The sequence below is a fragment of the Echeneis naucrates genome, chromosome 8 (genome assembly GCF_900963305.1).
Source record: "Echeneis naucrates chromosome 8, fEcheNa1.1, whole genome shotgun sequence".
Taxonomy (NCBI): Eukaryota; Metazoa; Chordata; class Actinopteri; order Carangiformes; family Echeneidae; genus Echeneis; species Echeneis naucrates.
This window is the reverse complement of record NC_042518.1, coordinates 7,442,977-7,469,174: the sequence shown is the minus strand read 5'-3', so window position 1 is coordinate 7,469,174 and position 26,198 is coordinate 7,442,977. Positions and strand designations below refer to the sequence as shown.

The window sequence follows — 26,198 nt, the reverse complement described above, 5'->3', positions numbered from 1 at the left end:
ACAACTCGATGACTTTCATATTTCTAACTTGGTACCTATAAGTATATGATTTTAAACCTATGGTATTACATATTTAATGTAAAATATGATATTAAACATTTATACATAGGTTAATAACAATGTGCTACTGCTATGCTATCATTACAGTAAGATGACATAATGTGATGACTTTCCTCACATTCCTCTAAGGGGCAGTTCATTCTTTTCAATTAAAAAAATGTTAGAGGAGCATACATGGTGGCATTTTGTTGGTTCTACATGCGTTAGATCTGCTTAGATCACAGCCACATAAATCTGTTACAGATTCTGAGCCCCGTATAAAAGTGTTTAAGATTACACTGTGTTTTATTTAAAGTGTATGGATTTGAACGTTTTACTTCTTTTCTGTCTTTCATGGCTTCAGATGGAGAAGGTAGAGGAGGACCTGATCCGATCCAAGTCCATTAGGGAGAACCAGGCTAAGGAGTTCTCTAAGCAACTTGATGCACTAAGACAGAAATATGAACAGCAGGTCTGTATGAATCTGTAACGTCTCTCTGTCTTCAGGATGCTCACCCACCTGTATCTGCATATGTAGTTTTCTCATGTCTGTGCTGCTGATGGATCCAGGGAAAAGAATTCTCCTCTTGCTCCCATTATCATCATCATATTATCTTATCAGTGAACACTTGGCCCGCTGGAGCCAAGGGGACTGACATCCATTTGGAGTAGTCTTGTTATTCCTTCCCATCTGTTCTGCCTGATTAATTTCTCATGATAAGGGACACGCTTCAGATTAAACTTAGATTGCGGCTGAATAAATATCTTCAAAATTGCCGATTGAAAACTAATGCAGTCTGCATAGCAGAAGCACACAGTCGCTTATCATCCCATCTCTGTCACTCTTCTTCGATTAGGAGTCTAGAAACCATTTTCACAACTCATTGAAATCTAGCTTGCTAATAGGAAGACCATTGGATTCGCTTAAAGCGCAGAAATGGATATTATCAGAGGCAGCCAGTGTCACTGTAAAAGGCACCTTCTCTATTTTCACTTTCACCTCTTTGGCCTGCCAGTAGGATTTTTTCTTTTGCTGCTCTGAACATTTTAACCATAAATGTCGACTAATTCAATCAAATTTTATCTTGTCCTCAGACAATAACCTTAGTTTGCCACAGTGTTACCTTCAGGTCTGTTTTATGTTTCTCTGTGCAGCAATAACATAACACAACATAATTGTCTCTTGAGAAAGGAATATTCATGAATTCTGCATTGCAAATAAACAAGGAAGTATTTACTGTATACATTTCAGTTCATGCTTTAAATGACATTGGGCCATATGTTACATCTCTCCATGCCTTTATTATGTAGATTGACCATGTGGCATCCTATAAATCTTGAGTGTACAGGAATAACTGGTGTATCATCTCTATTTCCCATCTGTATCGACAGCATGATTGATTTCGAAGCAATAAAATAACAGTCATTCCTTCTGGTAATAAGCATGCAAATGCTCCTCTCTGGGACAGATGCGGGTTACACTGCATGTAATTTGCTGTAGATTGTTGTAAATAGAGGCTATAAGACTAGTGTTATTTCCATGAAATACTGGAGAAGGAGTACTCTGTTACTAATTTGCTCCATGATTGAAATGTGTTTGTAGTTATGACATTCATGGGGGAAAACAGATTTTAAAATGACTTCAGAGGAATGTATAATGTATTGATTTTTTTTTTTCTTAAAGGATATCCAAAAACAAATCTGGGAAAGGTGGGAAATGCAAAGTTTCACTTCTTGCTGCATGAGGGCATTGTCCCGGAAAACCATTAAAAAACATTTATATCCAATTTTCATCCCTATGTAATGGCTCAATAACTGAGAATGTATCAGTGTTTCGTGTGCCAGTAACAGTAAATAGTTCTGAGGGATCTTCTATTATGTGAAAAACAAGTAGGCAATCAAAGCTTTGCAGAAAATATTCAAGTGACGATTATCATCTGCTGCTACACAGAGTGGGGGTGCAATTGACAGTTGAAGGCAACTACACAGGGTTAGCAGCACATCCTGAAGCTTTTGTCTTAAAGATAAAAACACATAAAGACAAAGAGCCTGTCTTTGTGTGGTGCTGAAATGAGTGCTGGTGACATTAGTTACACAGTTAGAAGGGCAGACAAAGGAAGAATAAATGTGTCTCAGAATGCACATGAGGATGTGACATTTTTCTCTGACAACATTGCTTTCTATTGTGTGTACTTTGTATATGCTATATACTTGAGTATGTAAGTGACTGCCCATCCACACAAACCTAGTTCCTACCTCTTCGCATGTGCTCACGTTGGTTCCTTCTAAGAACCCTTTTGCTTTTTCATGGACTAAAGAGCCAACTCGGTCCAATTCATCATCATATCTGCTGGGGGGTTTCTTTTTTCTTCTTCTTGTAGCATTGCTGAGAAAGAAAAGGTGGACCACATTGTCTCATGTTGCGCCAAGCTTAGTGTCCACTAAATTAGCATGCAAATAATTATGTCTGAATTTTTTTCCCTGATTTAATAAAGCAAAAAAAGGCTTGTACCAAGGTTTTTGTTGGTCTTGTTGGACACGATAATCTTAATGAACCAGTTTTCCTGTATGAGAGTCTGTTATGCGTGGACTCCTCCTTCCATGCTTGCATGTATTTGTGCATTATCTTCACTCCAAAGAGACTGATACACAAGATTGCAAGGTCAAGTTTGTCCATTCAGATGCTCACAAAAGAGCATTCCTCCCAAGGTCAGCTTCAATGAGACTTTAAAAAGGGAGGTATGTATGAAAGAGTTGCAGTAGCTGATCTTCATGGTGACCTAGAGAGCTCTGCTTCTTGACATTAGAGTCACATACTGAGGTTAAGTGTCTGGTCTAGAGTCTTGACCCTGAACATTAAGAGATTTGCTCAACAGCCTAATTCTTTCAGATTTTTGATGGGACAATGAATACTAAAGAAGTTGAGAGGATAAATATGGGAATGTGCATTATCTACATAGAGACAAACATGCATTTATGTCCATACTCAGCAGTGTTAACTGGCCACTGGCCACCAAACAGGGCTTCTGTTTTACTTTGCTCAAGACCCTTCTCTTTCTTCCTCCTTCCCAAAGATTTCACATTTCCCCCTGGGGTTGAAAGAAGCCCATTAGCTCGCTCTCCCATTTCAATGCGCGCACACACACACACACACACGCACAACTATGTTGGCCCAAGCTGACATTAGCGATGTTGTAAAGTAACACCCAACCAGCTCTGTGGCTCCAACTCAGACTTCCCTCATGCTGGTGCCACACCTGTCCCTTTAAGAAGTGGAGCACCCAGCATCCTTCACTGCATGCTGGTGCTACGTGATGTCACATGCAGGCACCTTGCTGGGCCTGCTCCCTTCCATCTTTTTCTCATGCTGTTTTTCTTCTAATGGATCTATCATTCCCATTTCTCCCATCCTCCTTGCACCTCAGATCCCCTCTTTCCTTCCAAATGCCCTTGGCCTAAGACTCTTTACAGGAGTGCACAGTGAGCCAGGATCTCCTATCACTGTTTCAGTTATCGCAAGTCCTGCTGTGGAGTTTTTGAAGCAATTGCCTGGTTACCAATCTGTCAGCTGTAACTTGTGTGACTGCATCTTATTGCAGGAATTAGACTATACCTGAGGGAAAATGTATTCTGTCTGTTGATCTGATTTATGTCTTTTATGGAAAATGAAGGTGGTGCGAATGTGTCTGTCTCTGGAACATACCATAAACAAGAACAGCATTGACAGTGGCGATACATGAGACACAGCTCATACTCTGCATTTGATTCATCTAATCATGTTCTATTGTGTACTGGAAAAATGGCAAGTGTGTGCTACTAACTGAGCCCCAGAGATAAAATACATTTTCATCCAGCTATAAATCCTCTAAATGCCTTTTTAAAGGGCATTTAGCAAAGCTTTCCCAAAAGCTGAAGGGTAAATTTTTGGATGCCAAAATGAAGTGTCTATTGTGGCCTTTCACTCAGTGCTGGGGTTGGAATCTGGCCTCCTGTAGATAGAGGCTGTGGAGCTCTACTTCTCTGGCAGGCCAGGTAGGGTGCCGCCAAGCACAATGTGCAGGGGATTAGCTTCAAAGCAGGGAGGCGAATGGGCCCCAGGCCCCTGCTGTCCTCTCCAGGCTTCGGCTGGGGCTTCATGGCGGGATGGTGTGGGGGCCACTGGTCCCCCCGCCATAGAGGAGTGGGAATGGAACAGAGTCTGGGAAAGGCTTGGGGCCCAGAGCTTCGCTAGCAAGGCTCACCTCTCAGCAGGTGACTCCCTCACAGCTATACAGGGATGGAGACTTACTGAGAAATTGGGGCTTTATGTCCCATTAGAGGTGCTTTATTTTCCCTACTCTATTGTCTGTAACTCCATTGTGATTGAAGTCTTCTGTGTTTATACCAAAAGCAATTTCTGTTGATTGTTGCGTACACGTCCTTTAGATATCATTCATTAGCATCATTAACTTCAATGATAGCAACTAAGCAATGCCTGAACATAACCTTATATATCATGAAAACATTGAAAGTGATTAATGAAAGGATCAGAACAATAAAAAGTTGGTAAATTTCATCCTGAGAATATAAATACGGGTAGAAGAAATATCAAGAATCTTTGAGTCACTAATCAGCTCTCTTCCAAACTTCTGTTATATTCACCTCTCACTTAATTTTTTTTCTGATTCGGGTTTGTAAGGCTCATCGTACTCATCGCCTAAGCCGATTTTCGCATGGTGTCAGGCGCATAGCATGGGGCATTGGATAGTTCCTGCAACCAGATGGCTAACCCCTGCCAGCTTGCATGCATAGCCCAAACTAACTGCTCTTTTATATGCCGATCTCCGAATAGGGCGAGGGGGCCAGATTTAAAAAGAGAGGAGTGGGATATTAGGGGCCAGTTGGTACAATTGGCAGAAGAGGTGGGAGGCCGGGGAAGCAAGCCAGATGTAAATATATCATGACGTCTTCTGACAATGTGAAGAGGAAAAACTTTTCGCACTCTTTTTGCTCACCGTCTTTCCAGTTTCACCAAATGGTTTGGGCACATGGATGTCCTGGGTGGATGGAATAGGACGAAGAAAGGATGGATGGAACGGTGGATGGACAAGTTGTCATGACGACAGAGTTGCGCTGAGTATGTGTTGGCTGATGAAGTCTCCCTTTGCCTGCTTGTCCAATCAGATGGCTGAGCAGCGCATGCAACACGAGCAGGAGAGGACGCGGCTACAGCAGCAGCACAGCACGGAAAAGGACAGCCTGGTCCAGGAGCGCCAGCGGGAGGTGAGCAGCCTGGAGAGGCAGGCCAGGGCCACCTTGCAGCAGCACCAACAACACACCCAGGAGTGGAGGAAGCGCGATGCCCAGGTAGGGGGTCTCCACAGATCCACATTTGCGCACGCACACACACGCTGACCCACCGCTCTCCCGTGGACAACCATTTTGTATCTTGTCCACGGACGTTTTCCTGGTGGTTCAAAAGCACAGCGGGCTAAGACACTTTTCTTTTACTTAAAGCTAGATAGATTTTGATGAAGGATGAAAAGCATTTTACAGTTTGCCATGCGTTTGGTGCGAGCTAACATAAGTATTATGCTATTTTAGTTTAAAAAAATCTTTGGCTTTAACTAATGGTATAATTATGAAAAGTAAAGGAAAAATTCTCAACAAAATTACTTCTAACATTTGTAATACCTTTTTTAAGTTGTTGGGATTTTTTTTTTTTTTTTCGGTCTTTCTTTCTTTCTTTCTTTTCTTTTATCGCAGCAGAGTTTGATGGTAGAAGTATAAAACTTGTCCTGCATAAACTCCAGGTAGCCAGATAAAAGAAAAGACATTTGTTCCGTTGATAACACAGCTTTTACTCCAAAATATCAGGTTGAATTTCTCTTTTATTTTCCGCTGTCTGGTTGTGGACCTGCGAAAAGCGCCCTGTGCTCACAACGAAGTGTATGTCTGCATGGCATTCTGCTCTAACTGCAGGTATTCTTCTCACTGCTGAAACCCGTTATTCCCTTATTATAACATTGATGTCCAGAATGAATGCATGGCTATATTAATGGAAATCTCAGACACTGGGGATACTGGTTCCATTTAAGCCAGATCAGCAGCAGGTCCTCATTTCTTATCCCTCACGCTGTCTTCGTCCCTCTCCAGCCTGGGCTAGCTTGGGGCTCTGTGGGAAACCATTTAACAAACCAAACCCCCAACTGGGGATGGATTTGACTTCAGGCTCTCTGATTAAATGAACATTGTCAGGTTAGGGAAAATTTTGTTTTGTGGACGTAGGATTTAGGACCAACATGTGGTATTTGTGGTCAAAAGACAGTCAATCTAAATGTGGTCACAGATGGTTGGCAGGATAATTAAACTTAACGTCAAGTGTTTTATGTTTAAATCATTGTCAATATTGTAATAGTAAGATATTTTACAGTTGCGACCAATAAAATTTTATTTATTAATTCTTTGTTGTAATTACACTATTTACTGTGTTGAAGATGATGGTAAAATTTTAACATTTGAACACTGAAATGACTCATGACCTGTCAGATTATCATTTTGATTTATCAGTTTAAATTTTACATGTGACTAGTGAGGTCTTACTAACTTCTATTGACTCATTTGTTCAAAAGTCACAATATGATGTTAAACATTGAGGAAATGATTTTACAGGTTACTCCGTGTTCTACCATACTGGTTAGTATGCATCACGTATCTTAGTGTTTTAAAAAAGGCTAGGCAATGAATGACATGAGGGAAAAAGCAGTTTTGAAATGTCTTTCACAGCATCCGCTAGTGTGTTATTTGGTTTTCTGGAGATGCGTCACAATGGGACACTTCTGCTGATAACATGCCATCCTAGTCTTGTCAAAAAGAGGTGTAGTTTGACAAATCTCGGGAGGTGACAGAAAGCAAATTTGCCCAGTCCTCATTTCACATTCTCAAATCGTGCGTGCTCATGCAGCATTTTGAGCAGCGATCAGACGCCTGCATAATATCAGAAGTTAAAGTAACAGAAGTCAAGATTCACACGCAGGCCTTGGAAAGATGAAGACAAGATTGTGAGGTTTTTGAAACAGTTAGGAGTGTGAATTGGTTTGGCTTCCTTTGTTTCATAGACTGTTCCATGGATGTGCTGTTAAAATGATAAAAAGCTGACAAACCAACAGTAGATATGTATTAAAAATGGGGGGGGGGGGGGGGGGGGGGGGGTGTTTACATTGAGCAAAGGCACTTATTATGAAACCTTTTTGCATTACCAAAGTTGTTTACCCATTGAAAGTGATACTAACCCTCAGCTAATGTGGCCCTTTCCTGGAATCCTGGAAAAAAAAAACATTAATTGAAGTTTCATAAAGCAGCCTTTTGGTAATAAATCCAGAAAACATAGACCACTCCTTTCTCAGCACATACAGGCTTTCATTTCTTGTTTAATTTCTCTTGCATCTCTGGAAATCACCGGACTTCTTCCAGCCCATCAAACATCACACAGGTCAGATGGGCAAGTTGGCTAAACAGAGAAGATGTCAGTCACTCATGGGATGAGTAATATCAATTTGTCCCCTTGATGTGGTACGACAGTAATAAATAACATTCCTGATTTTCTTTTTATTTGATTTTAAAGGAGACCCAATGAGTTGCTGTGATTGTAGGGAAGTGTAATTAAAAAGTCTGTGCAAGAACACAAAACCCCAACAAAATTTGGCATTCCAGAAACTCCAATCTGGAATGCCAACTCCAATCCAGATAGGCATTATTTGTTTACAATTATATACAATTATTTGTTTATTATTTATTACATTCAAAATGAATGTAATTGTTCATTTCCTTTTCTGATTTAGTCTCGTACATCAAATATTAATATATTCTAATGATTTAAATCAACCTAATTGGTTCAAGGCCTAGGCAGAAATAAGCTTCCCACTGACTCTGGGGATTAACTCACAAACCTCGGCCTTGTGGACCTAAATATTTTGGTTCTCTTAACGAATAAACTATTATACTTTTGCTTTTAAAAATTTCAAAGCATGAAAGAAAGCTTTCCTTTGACTGTCTGCCCAGGTTAATGAAATGTCTTCCTTTTGAAACATGTTTTGGCCACAGCAATATCTGTATTATTCTGTTAATTGATCAATGCCCTCCAGAGGAGAAAATAATTTAATTCACCGTTTCAGACATCCATCCCTAGTGAAGCTACTAATTTGTCTTGGTCCTGGTGCAGTGGCTTTATAAAAATGAACAGTGGGTTTACATTCACAAAAAAACTAAGATAAAATGTAATTAACTGAAAACTTTATTTCACTAAAGAGACTACACAGGAAATCCTTCTCATCACCTTACTACAATAAACCTTTGTTGCACCTTGTTATTATTTCATATTCTCTGAAAAATGTATCAGTCATTTTTGAAGAATGTGAATATTAATTCTGTTATGATGTGATGATGTGATGTGTTTCAATTCTTCAACATTCGTAAAAGCCAGTAATATAAATTAATGTGATTTTTTTTTTTTTTTTTTTTTAAGAATTAATTTTTTTTCTCTGCAAAAGCTGTCACTCTTTTTTTTTTTTTTTTTTTTTTTGTAACAGCTCCTCATCAAAACGTTAAATGAATTTAATTTTCAAAAATAATTATGTCTTTTGTTTAAAGGAACATACACACCATGTGGACTTCAAACAGCATGGGCACGAGCGAGAGCCTTATGAGGTCTTTTTCTGGGCCATGATGGGCTCAATAATGATGCTGTCAATTTTTCAAAGCATTCCAATCCTAAATATATGATTAAGATGAGTCAAATGAAAGAGGGTGATGACAGAATAAGTCAAAGCTAGGAGGATGTAGAGAACAAGGTAGACAGCAATGTCAAGAGTGGACATTGATTGTCTCACTGCATGTTTGTATTGTCATTATCCAAATGATCGGTCCCTGAGATGTGGTTTTGTCAAGTGAGTCTTGTCTTATTACTCAGTGATCTCCAGTAGAGGATGAGGATCCCGCAGAGCTGGCGTGTCACTGTGATTCATTAAATGATTTCATCACATTGGTCCAAATACATTTATGTGTATTTTTGTCAGCTGATTTTATTATATGTATGTATGTATTTATAAACCACCGCAAACCATGAAGGGATTTAGTATGTGCATACATCACATCATCACATCTTGGATGTGAATTTTTATGTTGCTGACAGCAGAAAAAACATTTATTATTGCACTATTACCTAAATTTGTTTTGCATAGTACTACTCAGTAATGAAAATTTATTGTATATATTTAATCTGCTTATACCGTTACTTTTGTTACTGTAGGTTTTTATTTTCTTTTTTCCACACACATACTTTTAGATTAAGCAATCCAGGTTTTACAATTCTTCTCCAAATTCAAACAAGTTTAAAAAATGTGTTAAGATTTAGCAAAAGGCTGGATATAATAAACAAAGAAAGCTTAGGCAATGTGGGCGGAACAGGTAGTAAATAAAAATATGTTAGAGGAATAGTCTGTCCTTTTGCAAACATTGGCTTAACTTTCATTCATATTAAGTTAAAGGAAAACATGCATGTCTGGCTTAACAATAGATCTTTCTGCAGAAAGTGTTTGAGCTATGAACAGGGCCAGGCCGACATGCTTTCAGCATTAAAGCTAAACATGTTCCAACCAGCACCTCTGAAAATCATTAACGTAGAGAATTTCAACTGTTAGCCATTTTAAAAATGAAGTAAATCAATATATGTATCGGTCATCGCAACTCGGTCCAATAGTTTCCCTAATTTGAAAAACTTTTCAGAATCAAAAAATTCTCAACTTAGGTTAGATTTCCAGTAAAGGTTGACTATTTAAGGTTTGTGGTCTTAACACTGTTTCACACTAACATTTAGCTATGCCTGTGGGGCTACTGTGTGGTACGGCAATACACGTAAAATAAATGCTATTGGTTAAATCACTTTCATTTAATTTGTTTATATATCAAATATTTTCTTTGCCAATTAACAATTTTTTAACATTATATTGACAATAATGTACAACAACTTTATGACCAATCTAAAAACTCAGCCAATGGTCAAGATCTACTTGAGTGATAAGCTATTTTGCAGTGTGCTGCATTTTCAAATGAACCAAATATGAAAAACAGACACCCCTGAAACAAACCACCCTCTGTTCTTACTTCCAACATCATAACAAAAGCAGAACATCAAAACATAACTATATCCATTCTAAGAAGGCTTGCATATAATAGACAAGTGCAGAGAAGTGGCATCTGTGCTGTGGTTATAATCAAGCAAAGCTGGAACACCCCCTGGGTTATTACAAGCGCATCCTGGCATTTCAGTGTAAAGGGGATGATGCTATAATACAGAACAGGGAAAAGTACTCTGGAGTTACAGAGGAAGTGTAGTTACCTCTGTGTCATACAGTCTTTAGTATAAGAGTGTAAATGCAGAATGCTTCCTTATATCAGTACTTGACTTTGTGACCTTTTCTCTTGACTCAACATGAATGCTCTATTAGCCAGTGTCCCACTCTTTTCCACTCTTCTTCTCTCCTTCTGTTCTGCCAGTCTTTTGTCTTCTGAGCTGACACTGTGACCCGCTATATTTCATTTGACACTCCTATTGTCAGAAAGAGCTGCTTCTTCACAAAGCTCCACATCAGCATGCTTACATGTGGCCTGTTGAAATGTCTGTCCTCACTTACTTCCAAATGAAACATGCACTTTTGGCCTCTTCAGTTTCTGAAGTATCATTGCCAACAGCTTTGTTCTGGAAGATTATGCTCTAACTTATTAAAATTTTTGGAAGACAGATCATTCACATGTGTTAAAGAGAGAATTATACATTAAAGACTCTTAAGGGCTTGGATCTAATGTCTGTTTGCTCTTGGTGGCAAAAGTAGAATCTCTGAGACTGGTAATGTTGAGAGGAGTGGGATGTAGAGATAGAGGTTTGCATGTTTGTTTTTTTTTTTACCTCTTTCTCTCTGAATGTATAACATGCTATTGTATGTGTGTGACAGGTTGGCCATGTGTGGCTGTCTCTGGATATGACTGTGCACAGGCAGCTTTCTCTGTGTGTGCCAGTGTAGGAGGGAGTATAACACGGAGCCCTAGCGTCTGCCTCCTTTGTGACACTCCTTTGAAATGTCTTTGATTCTCCCTTGTGCCTGCTAAAGAGGCTTTAGACACTTGATGTCTGGTTGCCTTAGCATGGTGTTGTCCTGGGATGCCCAGGCTTTCGAGGAGACCAAAGGACAATGGGACAGGAGACAGTGCACACAGTGAAAACTAAAAGGAGAAACAAAGTTAAACCAAAGAGAGTGATGAGGATGTGCAATAGCTGGGGAATATGTGCAATAGAGGAAGGAGATTATGAAAGACTTTGACTGCAATGCATCTCCAAGAGCCATTTATATTTGTAAACTGGTGGGTTATCATATTGTATTGATAAATCCAATACACTTAGTACTCTGTATGAGCTTCAGGCTAGTTTTAGGTAGTTTTTCTTCATTTCTTTTTTTTTTTTTTTTTTTTTTAAATTTAATTTTATATAACCTTTGTCTTAGCAACTGCGACTATACGAGCTAATTGATCCAGTTTTGACAGTGCAGTTGGCTCATCATACCCTTTTAACAATTACCAACATCTTGAGATGTCACCACATTGCATGAATCAGGCCAGTCTGACTTTCAGAGGGTGTAGGTGTAATTATTTGCATTCCTCCTCCAGTGGCACAACTATCAAGGGGCTCCTTTGGGGAAATTCAAGGCCGAGCAGTTCAAAAGGAGAGGTCATGAGACAGGAGTTGGGCCACTGCAGCAGCCCCTATTCACACACACAGAGGAAAACAGAAATATTTAAGCAAGTCTGTGAAACCTTCCTACCCTTTGTTAAACTATAGACAATCACTCATACTAATATTCTGTGTCTGTGTATTACAGTGTCCATGTGACATCAATATGCCATATCTCTATCAATAACATTCCTCATTGTGATATCAGTAATGATGTAATCTGGAGTTATTTCCTACACGACACAAAATCTCTTTCTGTTTCTCTTTGTTTCTCACACAAACTTGTCTCAACCAGTGATCCAAACAGACCTCTGACAAGGCATTTGTCAGTTACCAGGAATGGAAATATATGAGGACTGTAGGAATACGGGTGATTATTCTAAAAAGCTGTTTTAATTGGTACATGGAATAAAGCCATTTAGACATCAAGCAACTGCAAACAAATCTCAAATACTGTGCAGCTAACGTTATGACTCCTGTGGATTTTGTCCCCTAAAATGTTATCATCTAAGTGTAACACATTTAGCAGCAGATTTCTGTTCTGTCAAGGGGCCACACATTGGAGGCGCAAGATATCTGCAGGATGTTAATTGATAGCACTTACATCAATCCACTATACATCTCTGTATCTGTCCCTTTCCAGACTATTTCAGATTTGGAAGCACAGTTGTCAAGTCTACATGAGGAACTGCAGGGGGCCCACACCCAGCATAAGCAACAACTGGCAGAGTTGGCGTTGCTCCGTGAGGAAGAAAAGCAAAAGGCATTCCTGGACAAGGAGGCTTCCCTGGACCGACTCCGCTCCGACATGGAACGCATCCGCAGTGACCTTGAGAGAAACCACCAGCAGGAGAAGGACACTGTTCAGGAAAAGGTGGGTGTGAATGGAGGGAGGCTGATGTGGTCAGTTTCCAATAGGATGCTGTCTTTATAAATTGCATTGCACCCCCGTAAGGCTCAATTAGGGCAGACAACAAGAGAACTTGTCAACAGTGTTGCAGACATCAAGCTATTGTTTGTTTCTTTTTATTTATTAGTAGTGACAGTGAAAATTTGTTTGTGTGCCCATGTGTGTGTTTGTTATTCAGTTTCAATTTGTCATTCAGAACCTTTCAACCTTATTATTTGCTTCTCAGTCACCCATTCATGCACACACACTAACACACTGCAATGCAAAACACTAGGCTGACCATCTGGGGCTAATAGACTTAAGCGTTTTACTAAAAGACATGTGGACAGGAGGAGCCTGGGATCAAACTGCCACATACAATCAGTGATGACCTGGTCTACCTGCTGAGCCACAGCTGTCTGCAGGGGAGGAAGCCTCGCCTGTGTTCACCACTGTAGCAAGGTTTGCTGTTAGTTCAGGCCAGTGCAGCTCAGCATATGGAACATGGGCCTTTTTGTTAATTAAGTCCTTTTGTTTTTTTCTGTCCTAATAGCAGGATTACTGTTTTGAAATGCACACTAATAAGGGAATTGAACTAAAAAGACAGTCCTATAGCAGCACCAGTGGTATTTCAGTCCAGCCTTGATCCAGTTTTTGCTTTTACTATCTTGGTGAACCAGGAAGTACTGAAATTTGAACTACTGAGCTCACCTTTTTCTTTCTTCTTTCCTCTTTTTTTGTCATATTTGCCCCTCTTGCCAAGATGGAAACTGGGCCCACAGATGGGAAATCACCCATAATCTTGTGCTGGTCTAGCAGGAAGCTGACCTAAGGTGGTGTTGATCAGAACCTAATCCCCCTGCAGGGCCCATCAAAGAGAGCATTTTTCATTAAACACTATCCCGTGCCAGCTGTGCAGCATTAGCCCCGGAATGCAGGACTTCCAGAGCACCCAGGTGGCCATTTTGGCTCCATATGGCACACAGAACCAGGGGTACTGAGGGAGGAGAGATCCAAGAAATAGTGTGCCTATTACAGGATATCCTTATTTGAAGAAATCACACAATTTTCTATCTGTCGCTTTTTGGATGTGAAAGCTGTTGCGGCTAAAAGTTATTTTATCGGTTTGGCACACTTTGGTTCCTTTCTCTTCTGTCTTTTTGTACATAGTAAAAAAAAAAAAGTGACCCACAGTTTTTGGGGAATCTGGAGTGGATTCAAAGCACTGGGGCTGAATATTGAACTTAGACTGATAAGGCTATCAGCAATATGCGAGTTTCACTTTTTCATGAAAGAGATTAATGATTTCTCCATCCTTTTTTTTCCCCATCTGAAAGTGCATGCTTCTAAAAAAAAACTCACCAAAGGTTACTTTCCCCTTTTTTGTACTTTAAATGACTCCAAGTTTGACTTCGGAGTCTGTAGGGAAAAGTTTCACTCCTTCACTGCACTCTGTTTTTGTTTTTTTGTTTGTTTGTTTTTTTCTTCTTCATCATCTTCTTCCTCTTCTTCTTCTTCTTCTCCTTTCCACATGGGATTGAAGTCAGCCAGGCCTTAGATCCATATTGACTCATTCGCCCTGTTTTGTAAGCTGAAAAATTCTCATTCTTTTGATGCACACAGAAATGCTGTCCTCTGCAGTCCACCATACTCTTGAAGCAGAGCCTGGGCAGGCCAGCTTTTCCTTTTTTTTTTTTTTGAACACAACTCCTAGATCCTGGAAAAAAGGCCAGAGAAATCCATTAAATCCATGAATGGATTCTCATCAAAGACACATGCATTTAAGGGAGAGACAGAGAGAGACAGAGGAATACAGGATGATGGGAGGATGTTTTGGGAGTAGATAGTTAGAGCTGTTGGAATGAAATAATGAGAAACAGAGTATCAGAAGAGATATGATCAGACATAAAGATAGTTCCATACATTTGAACTTCACCAAAATGAAGGGAGGAAAGGAAAAATGATTGAGGTGGGCTGAGTAGAGGTATGTGTATTGGGGTGGCAGACGTCTGGTTGCTAGTGAAGTTTCTATTTCTAAGAGTGTGCGTGTGTGTGTGCTCACGTGCACACTCATGGATGAAGATTAACGCACACAACCCCAGACCTCACAATCTCTGTGCTCCACTGAGGGGCCTGTGAACCTGCCTCCATGTCTGATAAAGACACCTCATCTCTGAGCCACAGTTAGCGTGAATTCTGCCTCTTACCCACCCCACCTCCTTATCTAGCGTTCTTATTTTACTCCACACCCACACTGTTCACCTGTCTTTCCAGACATCCTCCCCTTTGCCTTCGAGTTATGGCAAAGCCAAGAACATTAGACCTTTCTATAAAGTGTTGGGCTGACCAGAAAGTGTGGGAACACAATTTATTAACACACACATGCACACACATACTTCTTAATGCTCACTAGCATATTAAACTCTAGCCAGAGATAATACTTATATGAGCTTGAAGTTTTGCTAGTTAACAAAAGATTGGGAGTCCTGAATAACGTCTGGAACCTTGAATTCATATTTACTCTTTGTCTGGAGTGTACAGCAAGAGATTAGATGTGCAAATTTTGTCTGGTATGTTGGTGTGTTTGTGCCTGAGACAATGCACACTTAGATTTACTTAGTCTGGCTGCACAGTGCACATGTACTTCATCCACTATAGAATATTCTTTACCATCATTCATATGGCTTTAATTGTTGCTGTAAATGTCACCATCTTTGTGCATATTCACAGAAAGCTGCGTGTCTATGTGCATGCTTACGTTCACTTCTGATCAAAGGGACAGGCCATTTCATCAAACACTAACAAGTGTGACACAACCACCTGGAGGCAAACATCAGCCAATGAAAAATCTGCATTTTGGCCTGCAGTAGCCAATCAATGTTCCCTTTGCCACAGCACCATTGTCCCCCCAGCCCTGTCATATGTAGCCACCTAGACATGAAAGCCACAACAGTCCTCACTCACTCCATGCCAAACACACTTGCTGAGCATTAGAAAGCAGGGGTTTGAAGGCCTCTGTCTTGTAGGTTCCCATTTTTTCCACAGGTATTTCTTTTTTGCTTCAAGGGGGGGGGGGGTCCGTGTATGAGCATCCGAATGACTTGCAAGGTTTCTTGTTAAAGTTATATTGGCTCAGACTGTATGAGATTATGTCCCCCAGAGCTGGGTTCTTTATGTGTTTTTCCACTTGCCGTGAAATGACACTGCAGCTATAGAGGGCTTTCATGCAACAATGAGTGACAGGTGTTGGAAATGATGATGTTTTTGGTATCATTGGTTGCAGTTTCTGTCAGTAATGCATTTTGCATTTTTAGTGGGGGTGGGTGGTTCTACCTTTCTAATATCTTTAATCCAAATATTCTTTCTGTTTCTTGATTCAGTTGAGATGTTTTTGAGTTCATTCATATTGTCACAATTTCTTTTCAGCGATGATTGTTGAAAAGTTTTGCCCACTTACTATAAAAGAAAATCAAGACACTTGCTTGTACTCAGTAATGCATCTTGGGTACAGACTTCTAGACCATTTAGGTTGTTTGGCACAAGAAAATCCTCCGTTTATAACCTTGGTTTGTTATGCTTATCACAGAGCTGACTCAGCAGTCTTTTCATGTGTCTGAAAAGACATGAAAAGATGCATCTATTTCAACATAGTTATCCATGTGTGGAATTGTGTCTCTGATGGTGCTCATGTAGTTTGTCTGATTGGTTGTTAATTTGTCTTTAGCACGTTCTTGTTGCATATACATCCATGTTTGGGGTTGTGAACAGACCCCAGTGTTTGTTAGTTTAAAGTATATACTGCAGCCTCATTTTCAAATTCATATTGATGCGAATCTTCGTTGCGTTCGTTCATTCGTTTCTGTTTCTTAGTAGGGCTGCATGACATGTAAAAAAGTCTTATTGCAATTAAGTCAGCAGGTAGTATAATTGTTTGATTTCACAGAAAATTATGTTAAAATTCTTTAGTTGAAACCGCTTTTGTGGTACCACAATATTTATGTGCTAAAAATGTCTAACAATGGTGGCATTATTGCCATTTCCCTTATGTTTTGATTATTTTTGCATCTGTACGTCTTACTTCTGCAGAAGCTCATGTGAAGCGCTTTACCTGTCTGTGGTTGCTAATCATCATTCAGTGAGACAAGGAGAGAATGGACACAATCTATTGTGAGGTCAAAGGTCAATAAAGAGCTGTTGTGAGAAGGAAGAAGTAAGTTTTGTGAAGCTGCAGTGAAATTTGGAATATTTAAGTGAAGAAAGTTAAACCAGCTCTGGAATTTGATATTGTGTCCATGAACAGTTTTCTTCTACTATTGACATTCACATGAATTGAGTCACACAAGCTTTAATCTCAACCCTCTTTCTTAACTTTCAAAAATGGTGAGCATCCTGTTCTCTCTCTCAGCCAGAAGGTGGTGGTACGAGGTTGTTGTCGTTGTTGTCATAGCTACATGTTGTTCTTCTCCCTTGCCCCCTGTCATTGATGACTTATTAGGTTGGTCCTCTGCCATTTGGAGATACACCAAATCACATTATTCAGTCGGTCATGGATTAGACAAGGAGGAGAAAAACACAGGCTGAGGGATGATCAAAGAGGGCCCACATTCACCTCACACTGGCGGACTAACTGGGGGACAAAAAGGTTGGGGGAGGCAGAGCAAAGAATCTGATTTAAGAGGAGAAAGAAATAAAGTTGAGAACATTCAATGGTGGTCACTCAGATTATTGGATCTCTGTGTCTGAATCTGGATTTGAGATCTGTTCGTGAATATTTACGTCCGAACAGCTCGCCAATCATATTAAAGCATTTTTACATTTTAGAGATTGTATTTTTGTGTTTGCGTATGAACATGTGCTGCGTGTTTGTGTGCCCAGACCTATGTAAGCTATTCGTTTCCTCAGTGCACCATCAGGCCCAGTGGCAGAGAGAGAGAGAGAGAAAGGGACTGAATCACCCATCACATGAAAGAGTCAAAGTACAAGATCTGGCATCCCAAAAAAAAACATCACACGGCTCCCTTGCTCACTTTTTGAAGTCATCCAAGATGAGGGAGGGAAACGACACACTTTCCCAATCGCATTAGAACATGGCGTCAGGCAGCTCCCATCTATCCCACGATATAGATTATACTTTGGTTTGAAGTGCAGTTTTAAGTGGGACACCATGATATTGGTCTCTGTTTTTAGGGTTAAGCTCCTAGTTCAATTCAAATTCATCCTACATTTGAACATCAGGCCGATATATTGATGAAAGGGTGGATACAAGCATTAATAGACATAAATGAGGTCTACCTGTGCTGAAAACTAGAAAGACAGATTTTTGTCACAGGTCAGTTGAATGACTAATACACCTGAATACCTGTCTAAAATTTTTGTTCTTATCGTGAGTTAAGAGCTTTGCCTGTAAATTAGTTCTCACAAATCTGCACAGAAAGCATGACAGTGGTTCTTGAGTCTGTCCACTTGCTTAGTTTGAATTTGACTCTCCGGGAAACTCCATTCATTAAGCATTCAAAGCCTCCCACAAATTTTTCTGTTAAGTCCACTCACTCTGATGGTAATGGATGTAATTGCTTTTCTGATATGAAGAAGTGACTGGTTGAGTGAGTAATCACCGAACATTTGGTATTTTGTTTTTGCATCTTTGTGTGTCTGATTTATGTTTATCTGTGAATGCCTGTCTATGTGTGCCCATGATACATTAATTCTGTAGCGTGTGTGTGTATGATGCGATGCAGCACTGACAGTGAGCAGCGGGGATGAAGAGAATGACTACTGACAGGCAGCAATGGCAAACTGTGAAATGGAAATAAAGCCTCTTGTCATTACAACACCAACTCTCTCTCTCGCACACACAGATACACAGGAGCACAGCAAGACAGCAATGATTACAGACAAACGAGCAAATAACATCTCCCCACTCTCCCTCGTCGGCACATTGAACTCAAATTGTTATGAGAGACATGCTCACTGAACAGAGAATCGTTTTTGAATGCTTACAAATACTGCTGCCACTAAAACCTAAGGCTCTGGTAGACCAATAGGGAAAATCTTCTCTTTTGTTTGTTTTAGGTTTTTTGTTGTTGTTGGTTTTTTGTTTTTTGTTTTTCTGAGAAATGAACCCCACAAATCAGCTCCCCAGAGTGCAATATGCACTGTGATGTCCAGGGTGAAACTACCAAACATCATTAAAAGAAGCAGTACAATGCTTGTTAAAAATGCGCCTGTTGGTAAGCTGATTGCATGGCCAGCTTTTAGCTTTCTTAACCGCTTCAGATAACTTCACATGTTGCATTGCACTTCTTTGGGTGAGTGTGTGTGTGTGTGTGTGTGTGTGTGTGTGTGTGTGTGTGTGTGTGTGTGTGTGTGTGTGTGTGTGTGTGTGTGTGTGTGAGATCAGGATGGCCTGTGGTCTCTGTAAATTGTCTGAGGTGAGGTAGTGCCCTCATAATGTCGTTCCACCATTTTATATAGCAAAAATCACAGCACAGTCTTTGTTATTTGGTGGATTTGTCTTGATGTAGCAGTTATTAAATAGGATTAACCATATACAGGGTTTTGGCCTTGTGTTGTTTAAAGGTGGCTGGTGTCATTAACACACACAAGTAATGTGTATCGGCAGTATTTCTCTACTGAGAAAAGTTTACTTGGGTCTCTTTCTCATTTAGCAGCAATACAATGGTCTGTTCAAAACAATGGCACTGCACACCTTGAGTAAATTTCTCTTCCAAGCAGCTCTAGCTCAGACTCTGAGTGTGGGTTGGCCTTCAGGTGTCCTGTTTGTCCATTATCTTTCTTTGTATAAGTGTGACTTTTGTGCATATCTATACTCCTGGCTGTGTGTTTGAGTTTGGCCTGATTCCCACTGCAGATTATTAATTAAATTCTGGTAAGCGGTGCATGCCTTGCCTTCAGATCCACTTCCACTCTCTTTAACACACACTCACACACACACACACTTCAAAGCACCTCTACTCCACACCACCAGGATTAAGCGGCGATTGAAGAGCCTGATACAGCCTCAAAGTGCCTTCAGCACTAAAATGCCTTTGGCAGGGTACAGGTACTCTCTTTGAAAGTGTTTAGACACTCATTCCCACACGCGTATGGCTAGGCTTTTAATTTATCTCTAATTTTCCCTTTGTATTTGTGAGTCCTGTTGGGCTGTTTTCCTTCTGTGCACTATCCACATCTTCATCTATTTCCATTTTTATGTGTGTCTAGGTGGTTGAGCTTTATAATGTATGTGATGTATGATGTTGTATAATACTTCCTGCTAAATTCCCAAGTGGCTGTCAGTAAAAGGAATAGGCGAGTAGCAAGCTCTTTATCTTTTTATGAAACATCTGAGCAAGTTTGCATGTCAATACAGCCATATGTTTCTATGAATACACTCAAACTTGAACTAACCATCTATTGCAGCCAGACATGCCTCATTACCCCACAGTCAAATGCAGAGATTTTGCTATTATTTCACTTTCATTTTTGCTATAGAGCCTCATCTCTTATTTTCAAATACTTATTGTAAGATGATGACATCAAATCATTACAGTTGGAATTAGTATTGTACATCTATTGGAGACATGTTTCTGTATTAATGATGTTATTTTCTAAGAAAATGTACCTGCTGACAAATCCCTGTATATAAGAGAGGTATAGCCAAAAATGCCAAATACTAACTTTCCCATTGTCAGTTCAACTCAGCAGTGGCCAAGATGGAGCACTCCTGCAGCAATAAAGGGACACAACAAATGTGTCAACTGTACAGAAAGCACAATGAAGGCCTCCATTTGTAGCTCTCTCCCACACACAGCTCTTTCTTTTGCCTTTTCTACACCCGTCTTTGTAACCCCCCTCTCTCATCAGCTGCTATAGAGCCCCTAGGGACAAGCAGGCCGCCACTCAAATAGTCCTGGCGCAGGAAGACAGACCGTATCCTTGGTGATGGTTCTGTGTTTCCGTGGTGACAGGTGTGTCCGCTCAGAGCCGACGGCAGTGTTTGTCAGGAAGTGTTTGGATAGGGTGCAGAGTCCAAATGAAGCTCAGGTGTTGATGGCTACGAAAGGTGCATTCATTGAAATGGCGTTTGTTAGTGAGTTGTCAGCCTGTCAGTGGCTGCCAGGACAAGAGAGTCAAATGTCTGTGAGAGTTTTGTCTCTAGTGTCTGTGTATGTGGGATTCTATCTATAAATCATGTTTAACGACATTTTAGAAACATTTTCTATTGAGACTTCTAGATGGTGATTGTCTATTTTTATAATTCCTGTTTGAACAGGCAGCTTTCAAGAATGGTGATACATAATTGCTCATCACGTCATTAGAATTTTTTTTAGATTCATACAGAGAGAAATTGAGCTACAACTATTGTAAACCCTGTGGGGAAAATGATTTGTATATTCACAAAGTTGTTGCAAAATTAATTATGCAGGAAATATAAGCTGCTGCTAGTCACAAGGTGTGGAAAATGATGATAACTTGTTTTCTGAATTACACATTCAAACAACATTCAAAATAATTCACCCTTGACCTTTAAAACTTGAGTTGATTCACATCCCCTTAAAAAAAATCACATAATGACCTGCTGTAGATCCGCCATAATTTGAGCCTTATTCTTTATACAACTCTGGTATAGACATCACCATCGAATCCCAGCACTTCACACCTAATTATCTCACTGCACCGTTCAGCCTCTCATTGTAACTCTGGCATCACAACACAGCTAGCTGAAAGGAGACCGATCTTGTGTTAGACACTAACTCTTTGCTTCCAGCTGGCTAGCTTCCCATAAAGAAACAATGGAAAACAAAGAGACAAGCGGCACCCAAGAAACTCGTGACAACAATCTCCATTCACTCCTATTTTGTGAATGTGTCTCCCAGCTTCTCTTGATTGCCTCTCTTTTTCTCCCAGTAGCTAATTGGCAGCAAAGTTTTAATTCCTCCCCCCCCCGCCCCCCTTCTTGTAAAATGATGAATTGTTGGCAGGGGATCAAAGAGAAGTGGTGCCCACTGTGCACTACATCCGTCACTACCTGCTGGCACACATGAGCCCTGGGAATGGCACTGCACTGAGGGGCCACAGGCCTGCGCCATAGAGACACGCTGCCAAGAAGCAGGGGTCAACGTGTGTGTCTGTCTGTGTGTGAAGAACCATGGATAGGTTGGATGGGTGGTTTGTCTGTGCATTTCTGCTCTGTGCATTTTACAGCACTCTCTTTTTGTGTCTTGTCTCTATCCGTCTGTCGGCATATCTCTCTCTCACACTCTCCACTCCCTTCTCATTGCAGACCAACAGCAGGTTGAAGCAGATTGAGAAGGAGTACAGTCAGAAGCTCACCAAGTCTGCCCAGGTAATCAGTTTTATCTTCTTCTGTTTTTTCCTCTCTTTCATTTTATATTCCTAGTATAGTTGAACAAATGTAATCATGGGAGAGGTGAGGAAGCACAGATGAACAAAGCCACACACACACACACACACACAGAACACATAGCAAGCTTTGCCCATTATTCCAAAGCAAATATGCACTAACACTAAAGTACACAAGAAGGTGCATACATAGGTCTCACATGTGGCATGAGGTTTGTGCCGCGTTCAGTCAAATAAGTCCATGCAGAAAAGACAGAAGCTTATGGTGTAGTATGTACTTCATAGATGAGAGCTTGCAAAACACTTCTAAGCAGCTTCAGCAGAAATGTCTAAAGTCAGAAAGTTTTACATATTTGGCTAGAAAGAGGATGACCAATGACCTTGTATCTATAAAGTGACCTCTGACATGACTATAAATCCCTGCTCTTGTTGCTCAGTGTCCCCTGGATATGTTAATAGGCAACTGTGCATTAAGTTAGCTTATTGATGTGTTTACAACTTGTTCAACAGCTAGACAAAAATCAATGAATGCTGTGCTGATCATTTTGTTGTGCCCACTTGTGGTTGTGCATCGCTGTTGAATATGCAACGTTGTGCATTATATGTTACAGTTATGTGTGAGAGTTTTTTCATCTGCTATGTTTTATTGATTCCTACCTCAATATTTTCTGTGTTGGAAAAGATTTCAAGTGATTAGATTGAGTAGACTGAATTAAGTTAATTAGATATCTTAACTACACTGAAAACAAATGAATGTGTTGTACATGTTGTTCTGTTTATTAATTAGTATCATTGTGAGAAAGCCACAATAGAAATGTTTGCACTAAGAAAATATACAGTTGCACCTTTCTGCCAAATGTTCCTACCATTGCACAAAACATGTGGAAGAGCACAAGTAGCACAGCTGTCTGTGGGATAGCCCCAGTCCATATAGTCCTGATGCCTCATGTAATCCTTTGACATTACATTTAACATTACTGCTTGTCTTCTTATACTGAGCTCATTAAAATCAGATAAATCTACTTTCCAACAGCAGTAGAACTTCATAGGGCATACGGCCATTCAGCAAAATGTCTCAGAAGTTCAGACGCGTTTTATCTCACCAGTTTCAAAGATCCAAGACTCTATAAGTAATGTTTACATTATAAAGAATAGAGTTGTCATCTTGATTATTTAGCAGGCTAAAATATCACACTCATTTGGCCGTAATTGCACCTCGTTACCCAAAGAGGAGATTCAAGGGGGTGGGGTTGTTTTTCTTCTTTCTTCTTCTCTTTAAATCCCCCCATTTTGGGGCTGGCTGGCAAAGGCACAGAGTTGAAAGAGAGGTTGACAAGCAGATGTTGTGAGAAAACGGTAGCTTATTAGGTTACACAATGCAAGACTTCAAAACAAGTCAAATGCTGTGCAAAAGTTCAGTAATGTTTGCCCGCTTTGGCAGTGTGGTATGCCACTACATACACAGCAACAAGTGATTAATCCTCCTCATCCTGTTTTAGGGACACAAAGCTGGCATGGGTTCAACAAACTGCACTCTCTCTGACATTAAAGAAACATCCCTGTGCACAGAATTCAACACTTTTGTTGGAGTATGCTATACAAGAGGCTATGCTAAAGGTGTGATTTTTGTGCAAATATTTTAATATTCATGATTAATGCAGGCTATTTGTCGTGGACTTGGGTGGCTTTGTTTTAAGAGGTAAAGGTGGAACGAAGGGGTTCATGTTACCTACCCCTTGGGGCAACTCAGTCAAATGTAAACAAGAGGCCTTTGAACCTCAAAGGCTAACCCCGGTTGTTAACCCCTCAGTGTCTGACAGGGGGCATTGCTCTTGAGCTCAGCTGCATGGCTAATAGCCCAATTAAAAACATACCACACCATACAATATCCCGAGGGACTTGAGACGCACATGTAAGGATATATTTTTACGTGCATACACACGAACATCACCTTTTTGCTTTTCTGTCTCTTTTACTGCCTCTCTGACACAAACTTTCATACACACCCACAAACAACACACATATACGCAGGCTCTCCTAATTAGTGTCTCTCTGATATAATCCTGTGTGTTAAGCGTCTAGCTGTGAGTGGTCCTCCTGGGTGACCTGTGAACTGAACAGGGCCGCGCTCTTCCCCTACTTAACGATCAGGCTACAGTGGGTGGTAGCTTTGGTTCTGGTGGGAGATCATTACTTTATCTCTGACAGTCCACTGTGGGAGTAGGAAGGAGGTGGAGGGTATTTACCATGGGAGGCATAGCATGAGAAGCACCATGTTCTGGAAATAAAAGCTGTTATAAAGTTCACTCTATAGGCAAATACATCAAATTATTTCAGCACAATACTAGCTGTTAAGAGCCAAACCAATGCTCACATATCACATTTTAGGCATCTACTAAAGGAACAAGATCTGTTACAGTATATTCTTTGATTCTCTAAAAAACAGTGATGTATCTTCTTCAAAGTTTACATTTGAGGTTATTAACTTCATTGCTAAAGCAGCTATAATTAATACTTTTATAATAACAGTTGCATTAAGGGAGACATGTATGTAATGTGAAAGGGGATCATCATCTGTAATAAACCTACAAAGAGTCATCACCGCACTCCAGAGCCCTCCTTAGCTTTTCAGGGTGTTTTACTATTTATTAATGCATTGTTGTACAAAATGACCAGTTTCAATTCAGTTTCATCGGTCTCATCCATGTTTCAGGACATATGAGATAGTTATTTTAAACAGAGGCTAATATGGGCTGTTTTTAGTTGCTAGACTAATTAAAACATTAAAAAACCATTTAAAGGAGATAATGTCAGCATATTTACGTCTTGCTGTGCTGCCCTCAGGTGGGCAAAATATTTGGTTAATGCAGTAAAATAAGTGTGATAAAATTCTTGTCATTAGCTATAAACTCATCATTGTCATAATTTCACTTGTTTCTTGCTGAGAATATGCTTTTGGTAGGGCTGCTATTATTTCGTCTATGAATCTGCATGTAACGTTCTTAATTAAAATTGTGAAAATTGGTGCAGATTAATTTTTTGTCAGTGGTTTGTCTTTTCTCATTGGACCTTCTTTAGATTATTGTAGTGTGCAAAAAAATAAAACCCGAAACACAAAGAATTGAGGACAGATGCAGTTTTCTTTCCTTTAGAGTTTTATAATCACCTTTCTAGGTTTTGAATCAAACCTAATTATCCACCTTTCTCTTTAAAAACAAGGGAATGAACGTCAGACCTTGTGTCGTCTCCTCTTTTACCTCAGGTTCATGGAAAGGTAAGCCTTCCTTTAGTCCTAAACAGAGCTGCTTACATGCTGGGAAAATAGACAAATCACACCAGACCAATTACAGACTTAAAAAGCCATGGCTGGCTATAAGAGAAAAAGGTGCTGCGGTATGTATATATATACACAGGAAATGCGACAGACAGCTCAGTCGAGTAGGTTAGAGTGCTGCCACCGCCCTGTGGCTAAAGACCAGCAGATGCAGGGAATCCATATTGCAAAATAATTATTACACCTAGAAATGATGTTCCTATAATAACGTGCCATTTGTTGCTTTCATGTGGCTTTCCCACTGGCAAAATAAGCCTAATCTCCTTCTCACCCAGCCCCCCACGCCCCTCCTTTTTGTGGTCAACCCACAGCACCCTAACTCCCATACTCCCACACAATGTGCAGATTCCAACAGGGCTAGTTCACCAGAGTTTGAACATGGTAAACAATTATCTGTCTAATCCAAAGCAAGCAGCCGCACTACCCCCCTCCTCCCCTATGTCTCTCTATTTCCCCATCTCTCCCTTCCTCTCCCTCTCTCTTTTACTGTCTCTCATCTTTCCCCAGCCTTTCCCTGACAGTGGCTTAAATAGAATGTTAATTTTGACTGGAGGATTTCAAAGTTAAAGCAGCTCCTTTTCATCTTGGTGTGCACCACAAGTTCACCAACACAAAGTCACTCTGCTCTTCAAAAAGGAAGTTGTTTTTTCCTTGCAGTCTCCTTTTTTTTTAACCCGTCTTCTCTCTTTCTCTGCTTTCTCTGTCTTGTGTGGTTTCTCAAAAAAAGATATGAAACTCTGGAAAAAGCAGTTTGTTAAGGAAGTTGTTATTGCCACCCAAATCCATGACAAATATGAATTGCACTTGCA

General features: G+C 40.2%; 1 protein-coding gene across 2 annotated transcripts in view; it reads left to right on the top strand.

Moving 5' to 3' along the window:
• Nucleotides 1-26,198, top strand: part of cep112 (centrosomal protein 112) — an 82,479-nt gene that overhangs the window by 35,478 nt on the left and 20,803 nt on the right. For both annotated transcript variants that reach the window (XM_029508545.1, XM_029508547.1), the window contains exons 19-22: nt 404-511; nt 5,203-5,385; nt 12,444-12,674; nt 21,976-22,038. In XM_029508545.1, the coding sequence (XP_029364405.1) occupies nt 404-511; nt 5,203-5,385; nt 12,444-12,674; nt 21,976-22,038 (585 nt within the window). The remainder of the gene's footprint in view (nt 1-403; nt 512-5,202; nt 5,386-12,443; nt 12,675-21,975; nt 22,039-26,198) is intronic.